Source organism: Psittacula echo (assembly GCF_963264785.1).
Source record: "Psittacula echo genome assembly, chromosome: 1".
NCBI lineage: Eukaryota > Metazoa > Chordata > Aves > Psittaciformes > Psittacidae > Psittacula > Psittacula echo.
Genome location: NC_137735.1, coordinates 104,096,274 through 104,116,731, shown reverse-complemented (window position 1 = coordinate 104,116,731; position 20,458 = coordinate 104,096,274). Strand labels below are relative to the sequence as shown.

Sequence of the window (20,458 nt, the reverse complement as noted above, 5' to 3'; positions counted from 1 at the left end):
GAAAGAAATAAGGAAGAAAGTTCAGCTGATGAAACTGTACATGCTTTCAGGTTTTTAAAGCTACGAGAAAAATAACCAGAGTGATAAACCTTTAATTTAAAATTTGCCCAGTATCCCGAAGTTATAAAATGCTATTCATTCTATGAGCAACCAACTGAGTGCCATCAACTGCAGCCTAGGACCAATACTGCCAAGAACAGGCAAGGCTGGTCCAAACCTGGGGAAGTGGTGCAAAGAATTGGTTGTGAGACCTGCTAAAAATTAAACAGCACAAAGCAGTGAAGACAAATGGCAAGGAAAGCTTCTGCTCTTGCAGTAGAAGAAACATAGGGACCTTGCTAAAGACGAAGGGATTATTTTTCTTCTAAATTTCTGAATTTTGGATGACGCGCTAGAAGACTGAAAGACATTTCATAAACATCTTTTTAATCTGTGAAGAACTTCAGCAGAAGATTGAAAAAGTATCTTTATGGTAATTTCTACTGGACTGTAGGAGAGACTCTCCTTGGGCACTGAGAGCTCCACTGTCAGGATCATTTACAATTGTAATGGGCAAACAAGAGAAGATAATACTGTAGAGAGCAATCAATCCCACAATAGCCCAGTTGTTCAAAGTATAAACAGAGAGGTTTCATCAATAGCCACAATGTGATGAGAAGTTTCTAAAACTTTATTAATCAAAGAAAATAATCTGCTGGAGAAGATTAATTTTTACCACAGCTCTTAGCAATGTTCTAATTATATTGAAAAGAACAATGAAAAACGCATATACACATGGAATGTGTCATGTAGAGAAAATATATATAAAAAATGACTAAGCACTGCAAGTCAGACTCAGTTTTGCGGTCAGCTGCAAAAGTTACTTGGCTTTCTGTCATGGATAGCTGTCATAGTTTAACAAAACATTGATCTAAAAATGACAAGAACTTGGTTGCAGTCTCTTTCATAGAAGAAACATAAAACAAGAAGAGTCAAAACATATGTAGAACAGCCTGATAATATTTGCCAGAACTCCTCCCACTACTATACAAACATGAAGCAAAATCTTGGAAGGTTTGAGAAATAAAGACATTCTGATGTATTTGCCTACCCCCCTTTGACCTCACTTCCTGTCTTGTGTTGGATCATGGTGCCAACACACAGTGTGTACCTGAGACCATGCACATGCCTCCACTCCTGAAGGACTCCACAGTTCTTCCAGAACACTGTGAATGCTGGGCATATGGCAACGGATCCCTCCTCTCCCTCTTTGAGACATCCTTTTGGCTAGGGCATTTGGCAAACACCGACAGTACTCTGAACTCCGTTAGAACTGTATTTTGGCAAGAGCTGTTTTTCCAATTTCATAATTCAAGGTTAGCAGTTTTACTGACGCAGTCCACTCTTCACTTTTCTACTCCCCTATCCCTACCCCCATTTCCCCCACTATGAGTATTTTTCCTCTCAGTTTGATGCCTGCAGAGATACAGACAGTATAGAACACCAGAGGAGGAGCGTTCAGGAATCTCTCTTTGCAATCCTGCTTTTCTTATTCCACATGAATTGAAAGGCCAGGTGAAAATAATGCTTTTGTAGAGGAGCTGGAAAGAATCAAACATGGTTACCTATGGACCATGGACTGCAAGGAGAAACTCACTCATCAGTTCTAGCACCTAAGAATTACAAATATACTGACGGACAGAGTGCCTGCTACCTTTGTTCCCTTCAGTGTCAGTATGTAAAAAGAAACAGATGGCTGCCTGTTATTGTCCTTTTTAATGTCTCATTTCCCCCCTCCATCTCCAAATGTAGTTTGTCCAGCTATCTATCATCCAGCTTTGCAGGAAAAATTCCCACATCTAAACTCTAAAGGTGGCATTTTCAAATAGATTGTGTTTTGATAAGCTAGTTCTTATCTCAGATTGTTAAGAAGGGCTTCAGATGTGACAGCATCTAATGCGGTTTTTGGTGATGAGGCAGAAGTCTTCTCTCAGCAAGCCCCAGTAAGTATCAACCATTCCAACACATACCTTGGTCAATATGCACCAAATCTTAAAGCATTAGGAAAATCAGCTGCTAGATTATGATCCCGCAATGAAAGTTCACTTCTGTTTATTACAGAAAAACATCTTTAATCATCAGATACAATGGTGGTGCCAGGTGTCATCCATTTAACATTATATTTTCCTTAGCTCTCCAAAAAATGAAGTCTTATCCTACATCTGACATGAGTGAAGACTTTGTAAAAGTCATCCTTCTGTGCAATTCCTCTGCCTCTTGCAATAATAAACATCAGAAAGCTTGTGTTTCAAAATCTTAATCCGCAGTCTTTCAAAATGTGGAAAACATGAGGCAGGTAGGCATTACAGATGACAGAGAGCTGGAAGAACTTAGAGGAATCACTGGCAGTCGTGAGAGGTGTGCCCAGAGGTTTGCACATGATGAATTATTTGCAGTCCAGGCTCCACTCCTGCATATTAATGCCATGGTACTTCAAAACAGGTACTGTGCACACTGTCTATGTAACCATGTTACAGTCCAGATCCTGTTACAACTATAACTGCTGTAAGAGAATTTCCAGCTCTCTTCAGAGAGACCTTCTATTTAGACTTAGGTTTTCCTGTGTAACAGATCACATTGCCCAAGTGTTTTGTACTCATCAGTGAATTTAAACCACAAAATTTCACAAAGAAAGGCAGTATTGTTAACTGTTTACCAGAGTCACATAGGATGAGACTTGCCAAAGGTTCCTTAGTAAGCCTGGTAGTTTTAGGAACTGAAACTAGCACTTCTGAATCTTACCTAAATATAATAACCTCAAGCTTATAATTTCTTTGAGAGTGTGGAATTGTGGCTCTTGCTGATGGCACATTACAAGAAAAAACAAAATAAAATAAAAAGAGCAGTTAGAGATACGCCATTACAATGGACCTTGCTTAAGTAATGCTTGCAGGGCTCGAAAACTCATAAAAAGCCCATGCATAAAATGATAAAATAGAGTGAGACTTTCAAATGTTTACTCAGTAATTGTTAAACCCCTTCTGGCTGCACAATTTTACAGTCTTCTACTGTACTAATGAAAAGGGAAGAAACAACAAAGAAGGGTTTTAGCCTTCCAATTACACAAACTCTGTGGACCACCAAAGAAGATGAAAGATTATTTATAATGTCACAGCAATTTATCATTTGGGAGAGTTTTTTTGTTGTTGTTGCATCAAAGTTGAGTATGAAGAAACAATGCATTCACCACCCCCTCAGCTCTTTCAGTCTTGCTTATCTGAGATCTCTCTTTTCCATGGAATAATCCACCCACAGAACCTAAAAGCAATGTTAGAAGCAGAAATATGAAAGAACATTATTTGTGGTTCTTCCTGATTTTATGGTGCTTTTTTCAGAATTATTACATTCAGTCTTAGTTGGGGCTACATCATTTGGTAAAGGAACCGTATCTTCTGGATTACGGTATATACTGAAATCCAGATTGGTTTAATACTGCCTAGAAATCATTGCATTTGATTTGCAATCCTAGATGATCTTAAGGTCCTTTCCAACCCTAACTATTCTATGATTCTATATGAAGTGCTATATGGAGTCAGTAAAGAGGTGCCTTGTGAGGTGTTACAGGATAAAATCAGATGGACCGAGTAAGACCAGACATTTAATTATTTTCCTCTTCACAACAGACATTCAGTCACAGGGGGAATTTACTGAAATTTGTATAGTCATTTTCTTTACTGTACCTTACGGACATAGGTCTCTGGTTTCTAAGGGTTCTCAAGTCAGTATCTTTCAAAGCACTGAAGACAAGACAGAGTCCACTGAAATAAATAGAGGAATAACTCAGTAACTTGGCAGGGCTTAGGTCCCTGGGTTGTTGGGTTTTTTAAAAATTCTTTATTTGAGTAACAATGACTCCCTCAGTAAAATATATTATTTTACTTGGAAACAAACTGATGGGAAGTAGCAACTCTAGAGGAAAAGAGGACACTTGAGGTCCTCTCTTGTTAGGAGCTCTGAGAAACAGTGCAAGTCAGGATTTTGAAATTAAAATGTAGGTAGGACTAGCCCAGCCCATTACTTTAAAGAAGAAGTAAAAAGAAAATAAAAAGCAAAGCAGAATGATGAGAAACTGCTTCCTTTCTAAAGTTTTTACAGTGTGGGCATAGGTATTGACCTAAATTAGATCCAGCTGTAATCCCCTGATTGCAATAGGCTAAGAGTTACATGACACAGTTTCTCATCTCGACCGCCTTCTGGGCTGACATGGCCTGTATCTCTGCATTAATTGTTCAGTCACTGCACCTTAGTTTCCTCAACTGAGCAGGAGGGAGATCGTGACATTTTCCTACCATTGTGAAGTTTTGAGATCTCTGATTGAAAACTGCCACATTAATGAAGGATTTCACAGTGAGAAAGAGCCGCTACAGCTAATCAGTGAGGAAAGGAAGGATTAACTGTGGAAGAGAGGTGGCACACCAAAAATGACACAAGATGAAAATCGCAACCCACACAGGATATCCTGGGAAAAAGGGTCTACACACACGTAAAGAAAAGCAAGAACAGAGTCTCTGTTTTTCTGTTTATTAAACAATGGGTGACTCAACTGCACAGCAGCAGTACAGATACACATACTATCCTCTTCCATTTTTCTCTAGAAGGTATTCAAATTATGAATGTTGTTGCAACTTTGCTAAAATTTCTTCCAGCCCTAACGAAGAAGTTGACATTCTGTCTGGGCTATTCCTAAGAAACAAACTATTACATTTTTCCAGTCATGAAGTAAGGCTTAGCTTGCCTACTCCCCATCGTCACCATCAACACAAATAAAGATAAAGTTTAGCACCCTCAGAACACACTAGAGGCTGTTTGTCACTCAGAAGTCAACACCTGCATAATAGGATGGGCAGGAAAAGATTGGCTGATCCCCCAGGAGACTAAATGGACACAATTCACAGAAGAATCAGGCTTAGGCTGTATAACTGAAGAGAGGTACTGCACTGATGCTGGTGTCCATGAACGTGCTGCAAGCCCTACCTATTGGAGATTTGTGATTATGTAAAAAAAAATAAAAAAAATCTCAGGAAGTAATTACCCACCGTGGCTGCAGGGCACAGCTTAGAACTTAAACCCGAAGACTCAAAAAGCCATAACAAAAACTCCAAATCAACTTTCAGGAGGAAGTTGATCCATCTTTATTGGGCTTAATAAAATTTCCGCTAAGGTATAAACAGCTGCAGTCCTCCGTGATCGCACTAGCCTGTGAATGTTTCCAATCTCTGCCCTTTGGATTGAATGAAGACTTAAATTCCCATTCAGACTTTCAGAAGCTGCAGGGATCCAGGGTTCTTCCCTACCTGTTGTTCAACTTGACTTCAATGGGAGTTTCATGCACACATCTGCGGGCAGAATTTGTTCCTCCCTCTGTATGCTTCAATTCTATTAACTAACCCTGACCATGCATCCCTGCCATAATGATGCACTAAACCACATACAAATGTACACGCTTAATTTTTCTTTGAAAAAGGTATTTCAGCATTTAATAGATGATGGCCAATCAGGAGGAGGGAAAGAGGGCATTTTAAAATAGTGAGCTAAAATCCTTGGAAGAATAGAAAAAAACCCTCATTGCAGAATCTCTCCCTCCCATGCATAGGCACTTGCTAACTGAGAGTAGTGGCATTGTGACAAAAGTAGCAAAACCAAAGGCAGACTTTACTAAAAGAAAAGGGGGAGGGGAAGTCTTCCACTGGCCATCTGTGAAAACAAGGCATGTGGCCATTAAATGCAGAGGCTGTAAATATAAATATACAGAAGCTCCACAAAGCAAATAGTAAAAAAAAAAAAGGGGAGGCGGGAGGGGAGGGAATAGAGATGAAAAAGGAATAAACTTTCAGCTGAAGCAAATCAAAACGTTTAATGCTTTGTTACCAGTGCTGGGCAAAACCAATTCTGGTCTTTTCAGTGTGCAAACTTCACATGTGTGGTTAATTAAATTTGAGGAAAGTTTCAGGAGAAATGACAATGGACAGAATAGCCCTGTTGAATAGAGGACTCCCTGGATATGAATGATCCTGTTGAGTGTGCTGATTGGAGTTACTGAAAAGCTGCATATAGGGTGATGGGTAGGTGATGACGTAATACCTGCTCACCTTCTTGTCATGCTTTTTGAAAACTGTCTGCTCTGTGTTGATAGCATTAACAAAGAGGACTGCAACCCTCATACAAGAACTCCTGCTGGCAAAGAACCTCAGAGAGACAAAATTACGAAGAGGGTAAGAAAAAGGGTAATAAGAAGTGGTTATACAATTGTTAGGATGTAAACTTTTGTGTTGTGGGACCATGTCTGCAAGTCCATTGTCTGCAAGATACTCCCTGGTCCTCAACACTGTATAATAATTATTCCAAAAGGATCTCTGCTCACACTGTGCAGACAGAACAAAAAATACTATGCTGATCATCTTCCTTCATGCTTTACAGGCCAGTGAGGAATAGAGGGGGCTACAAATTACAGGACATTTCTATTAGTGGTCTGCTAAACTTGCAGGGATAAATGTGAGTATATGTAATGTCTGTGGGTAAGGTAGCCTCTGCTAGTCACTGAGAATGCTAAATTATTTTTCCATTAAAATACTATGGAGATTATGAAAATGGGCAGGTTTCAACTCTTACAAACTGATTTGGTTTATGATGTTAGATTTATTTCCAGTGGGTTTCTCCCATTTGGGCAGCCTGGCTTGCCCCAGGTCCTGTTCTTCCCAGTTTCAATCATTACAAGTTACTGACCCTAGTCTGACCCAGGAACTATCATTATCTGCAGGCAGCACAGGATCAGAATTTGTTTTACCACCCCTTCTCTTGCCCTTCTCTCCTCGTTTTTTTTGCCTTGATTTTCTGGTTCAAATCTAACCATTAGGGGAAGAAAAAAAAAGAAGTTATTGAAGTAAAATTCTCTACTGCAAGATAAATTTAAATCCCATGTGTTAAACCAGCTACTCCTTATGCCTTTAGTAAAGTGAGCTCCAGTGTTTTATTTCTCAAAGGCAGCAGGATCTGCAGGTTTGAGATTCTTAATATCCCACTCCTCCCCAATGGGAGAGCAGGGACAGAATTCATTTCAGCTCAGCAGATCACAGCAGTTTCTTAAGGGTTAACTCTGCTATCCCCATCCATCAGGCAGCCAGCGAGGCATCAGGAAGGAATGATGGATGTAAAATTATTACAGGGCTGCCACCCAATATACTTACTGCCATTTGTAACTAACGCTGGAACTGACACACTTTTTTCATTATTAAACATTCACATTAAGTCAACATTGGTCACTGTCATTTCATGTTTGGCATTCTCTTAAGGGGAAGAGGGGGAGGTGGGAGGATGCTGGGAGGAGGGGTGGGTGGGAATGGGAGGAAAGACATCCTGAACCCGGTGTTCCATGAGCATGAGTAATAAATAGGCTCCTGCTTACAATGCTGGAATAAATATTGTTACAAATAGCTCTTTAGTTACAGCCCAGCAAACAAGTACATGTCAGAGCCTTTTAAAAGGACACACTCCAGGCAATAACAGGGAGAACTTGTATCACAGGTTAAGAAACACTCAGCACAGGAGGTACACGTATTCAGATGCGCTCATATCAAGCGTGCTACGAGGAAGACTGCGTCTGTACACATCTGAAATGCTTGTGTGGCTGTGTACACTTACACAAGTGTCCCAGTCACCAGCATCTTTAGCAGGTGCCAGCATCTGGAAACCAGTATCTGTGATTGCACCAGTGTGCACAGACACACGCTCAAATACCTGCTTGTATTCCTCCTTTTTTACAGCCACCAGGCTACATGCAGGAATGCTCAAGAGTTCGCCTATAGTCAGAAAATTACTGGCTAGCTCGGTGCATGTTTGTGCTGTGTATCTCTGAAAGAGTGCTCTGTAGGCTTGTATGCATGCACACACATGCTGGCTCTTTGTGTTTGTGTACATCTCCTTTGCAGAGGAACAGGCAGTTTTGGGGCAGAACAACTAGAGCAGAGTCCATTTGCTGATGTTGCCCACTGTGGCGTTTGCACTAGGTGACAATCTGCGCTTTAAGCCACATGTATAAAAGGGAACATTGTTTATGTATAGTACCTATCAAGCTATAATTAACTGTAGATGACAATTACAAATAAAACTATGCTCCTGGGTTTCCAAGAAACCAGAAAAACATACACACACTTTTCATTTATACATGGAAATGTTTCCAAGAAAAGTAATGTTAAAATATGTTTTATTGCATTTGCAATTAAAATAGGTTTTAGTAAAAATCCATGTTCATCATGATGCTCATAGTTTTTACTGCAATCTTCTGAAAATCAAATCAGTCAAGATAGTCCAAGTTGGATGCCCATGAAGTGACTCACCCAAATCATCCTAGCCATTCTCTAAAAAGCTCTTCTCATTTACGACTCATTTTATACAGTTTCTCTCCAATTCCACAAAATTCCTGTCTGACTACTGCCTTACAGCTGGCAGGTCTCGCTGTCCTCAGGGATCAACCCATCTGGGAACACAAGCCAGATAACAGGTCACGCACATGTGTGGAGAAAAGCCCCAAGAGCTTTAATAGAGACTCACAAAGGTGATTTCCAGCCTTGAGCCTGCCCAGCTAACTCTGGCAGATAAATCCCTACCAGGGGTCTAACACACATGTTCAGAACTGCAGAGACACTGCCTTTACTGGTAGGCTGCAGCAGAAATTAATGAAGAAAAAAACTCAGCAGTTCTCAGAGAGTTGTAGGTCTCCATAACTATGCTAGCCACTGCAGTAAAGAGAGGGAAATTTGGGATAGCTCCAATTGAGTGTTTGCTGCCTATACAGACTGACATCACTCTACAGGAAGGACAGTCTTTCTTCTGTACATAATTATGGTCAAAATGTACATTTCTAAGCATGGATATGCCCATGGACACATAACTACATTAGGCTAACCCTCTTTTAATTCCTTCCTCTACCTCAAAATCTCCCTATCAGGAAGCAACTAGGGAGCAAAGGAAATACCCCAAATTTCAGGGAGCTGCCACTAAGTCCCCTGATAGGATCCTGAGCTTCTGAAAGGAAACCCTCAGTGGAAACACTGCAGCAAACCCACCTTACCAACTATCTCTTTTTCTTTCCACTGAAAATAGGGAAAAATAGAACAAAATTTTACCCCAAAAGGCAACATTTGTCTTCCTATCAAACCTTGCTCTTAATAAGAAAGAAAACTTTAAAGTCCTAGATCGAATGGACACAAGCTTCACCAGCTGGATAGTGGGTGGATGGCCGAGAGTGTATATGGGAAAGGAGAACAAGTATCTGAACTTTACAGCATACGCCTTGTCCTCTGTTGGGTCAAATGCAAGAGACAGCTCAGGAGATCCTACAAGTTAAAATGTGTAAGTTCTTAACTAGTGCTTAGTGGTTTAACTGGTCACCCTAGCAACCCAAATGCTATTATAGTCTAGGAGAGCTCATATTCAGTTCTGTCCTTTCCTGCCTCCCATTTAAAAATAAAATAAAATAACGGATAAATGAAAACTGGTGTGCCCTGATAAAGTTTTGGCATTTATTGTATCAAAAGCCCCAAACCCTACAACTGCTTAAGAAAAATTTCCCATTGAGTAAACAATTTTTTCTTCCTGCTACCTTGTAAAAGAACTCCTCTCTGCCCTCCGTGAGCCCACCAGGCGGCATGAATTAGAGAGGAAAATAAACTTCAACTAGGGTTGAGGGTGAGAAGTGAAAACAGAAGGGGTAAGGAGAATCCCAACAATAGGAAAGTAACAGAATAAAGTGAATGCAGATGGTTCCACTCCTGTTACTTAATCAAAAGGCTGTGCAGAGTCACTAGAGCCAGCATAAAGTCATGTGTTAGAACAACAGCTGATCTGTATTAAAGAAGATTAACTCGCAATGCCATGGTGGAGGGCCTGGGATTATTTTATGTGCTTCCATTGCTGAACAAGCCGTCAGCACAATTACTGCCCTCCGATGTGAATGACTGATCTGTAACCACAGCTAAACAGCATGCTGCTTAGGGGCCTGGGTGCTTCATGAAGATGAATTTCCATACCATCAAAGTGCTTTTAACGGGCTTCCTGATCCAACCACAAGGCCTGCTTTGCAAGTATACAGAACTCAGGATGAAGGCTTCCTGTCCAAAAGGATTTGGCCGGTTGTCACTTGACAATTCCCAGCCAGCACAAGGGAGGAGAGGGGGGAGATAGGTAGAGTTGTCTCTGCTTTGGAGGATTAAAAAAAAAAAAAAAAAAGAAAAAAAGGAAAAAAAAGGGTACAGATGCTTTCTGAATGCAACCAACTGCTGTATCCACAGCTGAATTCAATGCGCTTAACAAATAACGGCAATTTAGCTATGCTTGCGAGGAATAGCTTGAGTCACTTTGCATTAGCATCTGGCTGAGTGTTAAAGTCATTTCTACATGGGGAGCAGAGAAAAGAAATTTCTGCTCCAAGCATCCTTTCAAGAATGCTTAAATATTTGAATATAAATTCCTTTGTGCTTGTGATCACTTCTTCTTATATCTGACACTCTGCTCTTCCCTTTTCCCTTCTGGTACTCTTCTATGTGAAATGCCATAAACATGCTTCATCCCTCTCTTTATTTCTCTCTCCCCACACCAGCGCTTTTACTCTTCTTAGAGAGATTGTATGTACCGCCAGATACCTATTACACTGACCTCTTTTTTCCTTCCCCTTCCTCTTAAGAAAGTGCATGAAATTGGAGTAATTTCTACATCACTTACACCCAGGATAGCCTGATGAAAAAAGTACAGTAGTGAGAGACTCACACATACATTTAACATTCATTACCCAGACTGCTGGCTTCTCACAGCTTATTGATCAAACTCCATCTAAAAACAGGGAAAATGGAAAGCTATCCAAATTAGCAATCTGCTCATTCTGGACAATATTGTTTGACTCACAAGCTTCCTAGGACGACTGACTTTCAAGTTTCTGCTAAATAGCTGATCATTTTTATTCATTTTATTTATCTGTCTCTTTCAGTGATTCACACAAGGCCTTACAGTGAAAAGCCACTAGAAGCGTTTTCAATAAAATTCAGTTTACATCAAGTGCAACTATAGTCACCTTTGTTGTACTGCATGACGAAGGCTGTTTCACCTCAGAAAATATTGCAGGGAAGAGAAGAATGAGGAAAAAGTCTTGCTAAGCATATGAAGTTGAGACACACACAAGAGTTTGAATGTGTATCTTAGGTGGCAGTATTATAAGAACAGCTCACTATAAATGTGTCAGCAAGGACTGGCAGGTCTATTTATCCTCCATAAGCCAAGGCAGTGCATGGAAAGAGATCACATATTTCCAGAGAAAAGCAGCAAATCACAACCTTTTTGACATACATGACTGTTACGGTACATACCAATTTTACTTGAGAATATTCACTTTGTCAATATTTTGCTATATTTCGTTCACAGGCCAGCTCAAAAGCAGAAGGTGGTAAGGCCCACACGTTCTGCTGCCTTGAAGTTCCACTGCAAATATTTGGTGCAGTTTGTGTTGTCAATTCTGCATTTCTTTAATTTTGTTAAGTCATCTAACGTGACATGACAGTGCTACATTGCAATGGTCACAAAATATCATATATGACAACCTCACAAGGCTAAATACCCAGAAGCTGAGCCTGAGTATCAGCAAAGCTTATGTTCCTAAAGAAGCTTGATTATTTTCAAATCCAGCTCATCTTGCAAACACATGTAAGCATTTCCATAAAGCAAGATTTCCACTTAGACCCACAGATTTCCAAGATCACCTTCTCGTAATACACACTGACAGGCTGGAACAGAGAATTAGTGGCCTCCAAAGTTCTCATGAGGGCTTTAACTATCTCTGCCTCCACCCCACTCTCCCCCAAGGGTCTCCAGGTCTCTCTGTTGTGTCATCTTTTGGTTGTGGTTTTCATTTTATCTTTCCCCTTTTTTAAAAACAACCCTTCTGTTTAAAAATGTGGAAGAAGAAAACAGAGCAAGAAAAAGGAGGAAAAAAAAGGAGGAAGGACCTATGTATTTGTAAGAAGAGCCTAATGCAATCTCAGACCTTTTGCAAAGGAAGTCTCAGAAACTCACCTTTTCTGTGCTGCAGTTATTGAGACCCAGGCTATTCACAACAGCCACCTTCCCGTCCAGCACCTGTTGTTCCCTCCGAAGTTGCTCCTTCATCTGTCGGGCCTCCTGGATTGCCTTGGTAACAGCATCATGGTCATTTAAATAACCTGACGACGTGATAGAAGAAAGGATATCTTAAAAAAAGAAAGTTACAAGAAAACACTTTAGCTTTCATTGATGAAATGCACCAATAGTTCATAATTATTAATGAGAGTTAGAAGATAATGCCCATAAACCCATCTGTGCTTTGAATTTTATTATTGTTATGATAGAGCCACCTGGACAGAAAACATGAAAAACCTCAGCACCAAAATCCTCGTCCTGATATGTGATCCCATTAGTTTCAATATTTCCCTGATGCTGCAGAGGTTAGCCCTGTGGTTTGTATGCCGCAGGATGTAACCGGATATGAGTTAGGGGAAGCTTTGATCATACCAGCAATCCCAAACTCTTAAAAATAGACCATTTCATTCTTCCCCTTCTTAAAACTTGTGAATATATTAAAATAAACCACAGGTGGCGGTGGTTTGCTATAGATATGAAATGCATAATGGCTGGGAAGAGAAACCTCATCCACTGAATGCTCCCCACCACCACCTGTCATTCAGAAATGTATAAGAAACCACAGCTACATGGACCTACATTCCCACTCCTATTCATTCTGCTAATAGTAGGTCAAATGTCCACTGTTTTGCTGAAAATTCACAGCCTAGGGCTTAGCCTTAGTAGTCACTGAATTATTTCCTTTTAAAATGTTACAAGCATCACCCACACAGCTAATACTATTTAATTTTAAATGTGACACTTTGTCATTTTTTTCCTTTAGAGTACTGTAGATTATACTTATTATGATCTGCATGCGATTTGTAGGATAGAATACTGATGGGAGACTGCAAGCCCCAGTCTATTTTTCAAACATTAAAGGAGAGGCTAATATCTATCAATCTCCCTCCCCCTCTCCACATCCCCATACGCGTGCGCACACACACACTTCTTTCTGTCTTTTAACTAGGGCATAAAAATGGTATAAAATGAATCTGTAATATGAAATTGCCCAGAAAAGGGACTTCTGTTTGTGACATGAGGCTAAATCTAACCAGATCCATTGGTGAATTGTGACAGATGGAGGGACTGTGAGACAGAAGGCAGGCACTAATCACACACAAAATGACCGGCTTGCCTCAACATGTTCCATGGATTCCAGCAAACTTTACACCCTAATCCATTTTTAGAACAAAAAACATCTGGGCCATAAATCCTCTAATCTGCCAAAACACGCTATTAAATCCCATGATTTGTTGAAAAACACTAAGATTAAAGAAAGGAAATATAAAATGGCTAACTGCCGTGTTAGGAAAGTGTTATTAATACTCTTTCTTTGTCTCAATTATGAATGTTCTGTTCCTAAAGAGCCTTGTCTAATCATGTCAGATTACACATCCTTGTTGTATTGCTAGACTCTTCTATCTGATCTGATGATTGCCAAAAAACGTAGGATATTGTCTTGCTGCTTAAAACATTTCAGGGGAAGAAGCTGATGTCAGATTAGTTCAGTGCCGCGCTGCTGTCAGGATTTTAGTTTAGTTTGGGTTTTTATTGTTGTTTTTTTTTTAGACTGCAGGCAGAACGGGACTGGTGTTCTCATCTTCCTCTGCGCAAAAACTAGAAAGAAAAGTTTTTGTGTGGTTTGACTGTTGCTAATTGTACTAACAGTTAGCTTTTGGCTAAATACCCAGAAACCCTGAGAGTTTTGTATGAAACAACTTGATCCACATTGCTTTTATCAAATGACCCAGTTCAGTAATTCCCAGCCAATGGAATTCCAGCAATTCCAGCTTTCCCAGCATAAGGAAGGATATGTCCTGTACCAGCACAGTGCTACCAGCTGATTATTTTAATATTTTTACCTCCATTTCATCAACTTGCTTGGTTTCTTCCCCACTTTGCATCTGTTACTGATCAAGCTTGCATGTAGTCAGAATAAATTAAAAAGGAAGCAAATAAACAAACAAACAGTAGTATTACTGCTGGTTCTGCTCTTGATTAGGCTAGGTATAGTACTTTCAACTGTAATACAGACAAATTTGCCTAGGAACTGGAATTCATGCCCTTCTCCAGACTATTTGGCTTTTCCTGAATACTGCTATCTTTGAGACAGTTTGGCGCACGACAGTGAATAAAAGCAAGCACTCCTTATGTTTTTCAGTAGCTGCCAAGATGCTGGTGTGCAGGGAAATGATTAATATAGAAGCGAGTTGAATGTAAATTATTGTTGTTTAGGGTAGGTGGTGAATTATTGACAGAGAGGGAAACTGCATTACATAAAATGCACTTAGTTACAAGGATTGCCAAACTAGCATAGAGATGTTGCAGATAATGGCAAAGGGCACAGAGAAGTTGTTTCTGTTTTTAGTTCACGGACATATGCCTGTTCCCAAAAAGAAATGCTTGGATTTAAAGTCATGCATGAAGCCATGACATTTGTGACTGCTCAGTCTGTAGCATAATTTATACACTATAAGGATAGCTCTAAAAAAGCACTACAGATCTGTATGCCTGAATGCTGCTTTACTGTTAATCACAGGAGGCTGTAAGTTTGCGTCCTCCAAAAATAACTGAACAATACATGAGCATTTCTCATGCCATGGGATCCAAGAAGCCTGAAGAACTGCTTGCAGAGAACAGTTTTAATTTGAAGCTAGAGGTGGTGAAAAGCGACAGCTCAACTGCACCCCAGCAAGATGGGCTGTGCACATCTAGCACAGACAACCTGTGCCTTGCACTGACAGCTCCAGTCATTCCAATGGTCGAAGCAACTGTCTGGCAAATGACTGCATGTTTCCCAGTGACTTTTTGTAGAGGGATTAATCTCTCGAGATAGGAAGCGATACAGTTTCTCTATCAGTTTTTTAGGACCTTAGTACCTTTGATTAAATGCTATCCTTTTTTCTTTTTTTTTTCTTTTTTTTTTTTTTTTTGTGGCATAGCTCCTAGTAGAGGGTGGCTTGAAACTTCATGCTCACTTTCTTAAGACCACCAAATGGTTTCAACATGGTAATGAGTTTCGCTTGCTGTAACTTTGGCTGGATCTGACCTAGCAGTTAGCAGAAAACACTCCACAGTGTTCACCAGTCTTTCATTCTTCTAGTCCTCTACTAAAGAATAAACCTTTGTTAGATGTAGGCTATGTCTGTCCAGCCCCTGCACCAGTTAAAGACTGCTTATCTTATATATACAGTATGCACCATGATATTGCTCAGCAACCTCAAAAAGTCACTTTCTATATTTGTAGCTGAGAGATATACAGCAGTGAACTCTGTGTCATTAACAATAACTTAAGTATGTTATCTTTTGCTCCACAGTTTTCCATGGTTTATTAATGGTATAACGCATTAATTCTTCTTACAAGAGTGACCTTTAAAGCTCCATTCATCCTCACAGCTTTTATCCAATTACATTATCATTCATTACAGGTACAGCATTTCAAAATCTGCATCTTGTTAAAAGAAGTAAATTGCAGGGGTCTCAAACCTACGAAAAATATCAGGTGTGTAAGGAAAGAAAATTGGAGAGGAGAGAATAAGAGATGTCCTGACACTGAGATGCAGGGCAGATGTTTAACTCCACATCTAAATGTGATGCTCACTCTATTAAGGATAAAAAATTTAATACGAAAAAAATTAAAACTCGATGCATTGTACATGGAGAGCAGTAGGGCCAAGCAGATTAAAGATAAAATATATTATTACCTTCCACAGCTAAAGAATGTAGGGTTAATAATAATACATGTATTAACAATTAACAATATGATATTTACAAAATATTTATATAATTGTGACATACCATACGAAATAAAGTTATTTTCTTTTCTAATAGTCCTAGAAGCATATTCTCTACCTGACATATGTAACTCTCATCAACAATAGCAATAATCATGTATGCAGAGTGAGATGGTAATTCGGTGGGAGCTGGAGCTATGGTTCTTATAACTATGGTTCTTCCCGGTGTCTATGTAGGTAGAATATGGACTACAATGAGCTTGGGAGAAACCCATGGAGACATAAAAAGATTTTACTATGTAGCACTGAGATTTCACAGACATGGCTTCTGACAGGTTCGACCTATGGCTTCTTTTGTTTTTTGGGCCATCCCTGAAAGTGGCCAGCAGCAGATGCTTTAGGAGCAATAAGACACAGAGGAGCAAACTAGGTACAACTACCTACCTCACTTAATTCCTTAAACAAAGCTTGATTTACATGCTGAAATCTTAATTCAGGTTATATTCAATCGCACTTTGTGGTATAAAATTTTTCTGTTACAAGGATGATGAATGAGGTGTTCATACATTTTACTTATACACACAAACAGCAGTCCCTTTAACACATCAGACTTGCAAAATCACTTAGGCTGTTATTATTTAGGTGATCTTTAGGCAAAGGGGTGATTTTGGCAGGAGGAAGAATTAACACTATTTTCTGAACAACGTTAAAAGCAGACCGTCAAGAGTTTTTACAAGATACATCAAATCTGGTGATTGATTTATTTATTAAAGTGAAATAATGCTCCATGCAGCTTTTCAGCAGACTCAGGATTAAACCTGTAATTTTGCAAAGATGCATTTGCATATGTAGACTTTTAACTTAAAGGGATTTTTATTTTAATTTATCCATCACTTTTAGATGGCATAGTACAACACAACAGGTCTTTAATGCCTGCCATTAGATAGGTCACTGTCTTTAATGGATGCCATGAAACAAACAGAATTTATTCACTTTTATTGATAAAGCAGTATCTGAAATAAAAAGGGTCTTTGTTTTCTGAGTCTGTAAAAGTTAAGATATTCCTGAAATGGTAAATCTGTGGGAGTTCCTCCACTGACATCAACAAATGTAGTATTATGGTCAACCTGTGACAGCTCATAGACCAGTGTCAGCCACTGGCTGATAAATGCCTACTTTCCATTAACATCTATTAATTGTTATGAAGAGGGACAAGTGAAACTGAGCTTACCTATTGTGTTAGCTCTGGCTGAAGGACTAGCTAATGTTGCTGGCACGGAGGACTTTAGTGAACTGGCCCCACTATTTATTCTCAGAGTTGGCATATGAGGAGAGGTGGGCGATGTGGGAGACTTGCCATCAGATGTCTTGGGTTTGGCTGAAAGGTTCAGAGGCTGGGCCACTTCATCCTACAATAAGCAGAAGAGAAAAAAATGTTACGAAAAAACTGCTGTTGGCACACCACCATCCAAGCAAAGACAGTTGTTTTCAGCTCATATGAACTTCTAAACCTGAAAGGTTGTGTGATATATATTAAGATCAAATGTGATATCATCTTGTCATTCCAGTTTGGAACTGAAGTGACTGACAAACTGGGAAGTTAGCATGACATGATCAGAGAAGATCCTCCATTTGCAGTTCGTATGTAAGAATTGTCTCTGCAGAAATTATTCACATCAACAAGATATATGCTTCTATGATGAAAATAAAGAGCAATTGTAAGGTTGCATTTTTGTTATTTTATTTTAAACTTGGCACGGATTAATTAAGACCTGAAAGCATTTTCACTTAAAATTCAACCACCACCACTCAAATTGTGCAAATGCGTTTGAGTGAATGGGTGCTTTCCTCTGAACTTCCCAGGCTTAGAATTCCAAGCACAAAAAATATCACAGGAAATAAATGCTTCTCTTCCACCACAAGAAAGCAGGAAGAACCTGCCCTTTCATTCCACAAAATTTGAAATAACATCTGGATGATTCTGCATAAGTCCCTAGATTTCTTCATATTCTGTGGAGCTGGACTTTAATATTTAGGTAATTATTATTATGCAAAAATAGAAAAATGGGTGACATTTTTTGCAGGGTAACTGGAATTATTCCTAAGCCTGGCTTGATTACACACAGTAACAGACAGGGCTATAAAAGACATAAAATTCTAACTCTAGTATTTTTGTTTGAACAAAATAAAACACAAAAAGAGAAAAAAAAGTCAAACCAAAACAAGCAAAAAAAAAAAAAAAACCCAACAAAACAGGGAAAGGAGAAAAAGCTTTTCAACAAGAAGGATATTTTAGAAGTGATTTTAACTGACTTTTAAATGGATATGGTATTAGATTGAACCATAGTATATTAGCTTAGCTCTGCTCTGACACTGCGACTTAGGAAAGCCATCCTTTAGCTACAGGAAGTGTTGTATCATGCAACTGGGTTTCAGCTCTAGGCATGAAAGAAGCTGAATCTGATCTCCCCGAGTTGTAAGTACATTCAGTTTAATTATTCTTGACTTACAGCAATGCAAAGCTGACTGGAATTAGACTCATAATGTTTGAGTGTTTTACTGTTACCACTAAGGTATCTGTAACTACTATCATATAATACTGATTCTTTTCCACAGAGGATGGTGTGCTGCAGTAAAGAAGGAATTTTATAGTTGCCTGTCACTTGTGGAAGTATGATGTAGATGTACGTCTCCAAACACAGGACAATTCTGCAAAGCACTGTCATATAACTTTTCCATTACCTGGAAGAAGCAAGCTCTGAGCAAAGCACTTTTGTTATATTTGATTATTTCTACATTTTTGTAATAGTCACAGTTAAAAATAAATTAAAGCTTAGCAGACAAATACAACAGAGACACCACGGACAAAGCTGTCATCCTTAAAGAGGCATTTAAACTGTCCTAGATAACTCGTGCACAAAATAATGGGGCAAAAAAAATCAATGCTTAAAATTGTCTTAGGAGCCTAAATTCTATATTCTCAGAAGCAACTTAGGCACCTATAAGGCAGTTCTGATGTCTTCTAGGAGATTTAGGACTCGGGGTTTAAAATGTCATGCTATTCAACCAGCATCTGACATTTTATGAAGGTATTACTTTATAGAAATCATTTATAAATCCATTTGTATTAGAATAAAATAGATTAACCTACTATGGAAGGGAAATTGCTCTGTTGTTCCACCAATTTAAATTTAAAAAAATAAATAAATAAAATCCCACAACAGTGCAATGATAGTGATGTAAAATCAACACTGAGATAGTGGCATAAAAATGTACGTACAAACTAGCCAGCCAACCAACCAACCACAGTGACCCTGTGCCAGACAAGGATCCCTGAAGAGCAAAGTCATTTGTTTGGAAGACAGCATCAGAAGCAAAGCAAACCTGCCCACAGACTTGTTTCCACTCAATCCAAGAGGGGCTAGTTTCCATGTATATTCAATTCTTGACCTCTGTTGTAAGTCTCAACAAAAGGGAATGATTAGTTTCAGATATGGTACTAAAAGCTGCAATATGCTCTCTGGCCACTGAAAACTGATCAAGAGCAGCACTTCAGCACATACAGAGCAGCAACCCTGACGGGAATGGCTCTCACTCGCTGCAAAATCAGCCTTGATGCCAACCTGCATTCTCGTGCTGAAAGGGTTTTTTCATTCTTGTTCTCTTGACTCAATCCTTTGGCTATCCTGCCCCTATAAAGTTTATTTCCTTCCCTTCTCTTGCTCCTTCTCATTCTCCCTTTTCTCAGTTCTTCAGTTCCCTTTTTTTTAAGCCTGGTGTAAGCAAGGTCTTGTGCAAGTCCACGACAGAACAGTGGTTTTGGTCTCATTTAATTCAAGTTAAAAATGAGGGAGGTGTTTTTTTCCCATTGCAGGCATCCAGCAATGGAGCTGTCTGTGCTGTAACTATTCTTGATAGTAAGAATGCTCTTCTTCATTCAAGTCAGCACAGCCTTCTCTGGAGCCAAGGAGTATAAGGCTTTGTGGAAATAATAGAAGTCGACAGTTCCAGAGCTGATAAATGTCATCACAAATTGCCCCTTCATCCACTTTCATTGTGTGTTCAGGTTAATGGTAAATTAATCGGAGGTCACAGAAGCTTGTTTCTCATAAAGGAGGATAAGTAAACAATTTTCAGCTATTATATGTATTTACAAAATGATATTACTTCACTGTTTGGTCTTTGCAACATTTTTACTTCTGGTATTTCAAAGAGCATTCTCAAATCCTTGTTGGAAGTCAAATACATTAAAAATTCAGTCAGAGAGTTTAGAAATCCTACACTGGATTTCCTACTCATGAGTTAATAATAATTTAAGTAATTTCCTTTACCACAGTGGAACTACACTGATTTATTCCATGGGAGTCTAAAAAATATCTGGGAGACAGGTGTTAATATACAATTGTGATAAGTGTGAAGATGACTGTTAGGATCTCCACTCCTTTAGTCACTGAGCCATTTTACTCTTTTTCCTGTCTGCAGACATAAATTCAAAATTCTCTGGTCTTCCAGGTTAAATTAAGAGCTGTACTGTCTTATTTATT

The 20,458-nt window shown here is 39.2% G+C and overlaps 1 protein-coding gene across 7 annotated transcripts in view; it reads right to left on the bottom strand.

The window, feature by feature from the left end:
- Positions 1–20,458, bottom strand: part of SOX5 (SRY-box transcription factor 5) — a gene marked incomplete at its 5' end in the record, with an annotated part of 294,566 nt that overhangs the window by 17,956 nt on the left and 256,152 nt on the right. For 3 of the 7 annotated variants that reach the window (XM_080632861.1, XM_080632862.1, XM_080632865.1), the window contains 2 exons: positions 12,097–12,242; positions 17,146–17,323. The exons of 1 other annotated variant lie outside the window; for it this stretch is intronic. In XM_080632861.1, the coding sequence (XP_080488987.1) occupies positions 12,097–12,242; positions 17,146–17,323 (324 nt within the window). Of the gene's footprint in view, positions 1–12,096; positions 12,270–17,145; positions 17,324–20,458 lie in introns of all 7 variants that reach the window. 3 more of the 7 variants (XM_080632860.1, XM_080632863.1, XM_080632864.1) reach the window with 1 other exon arrangement.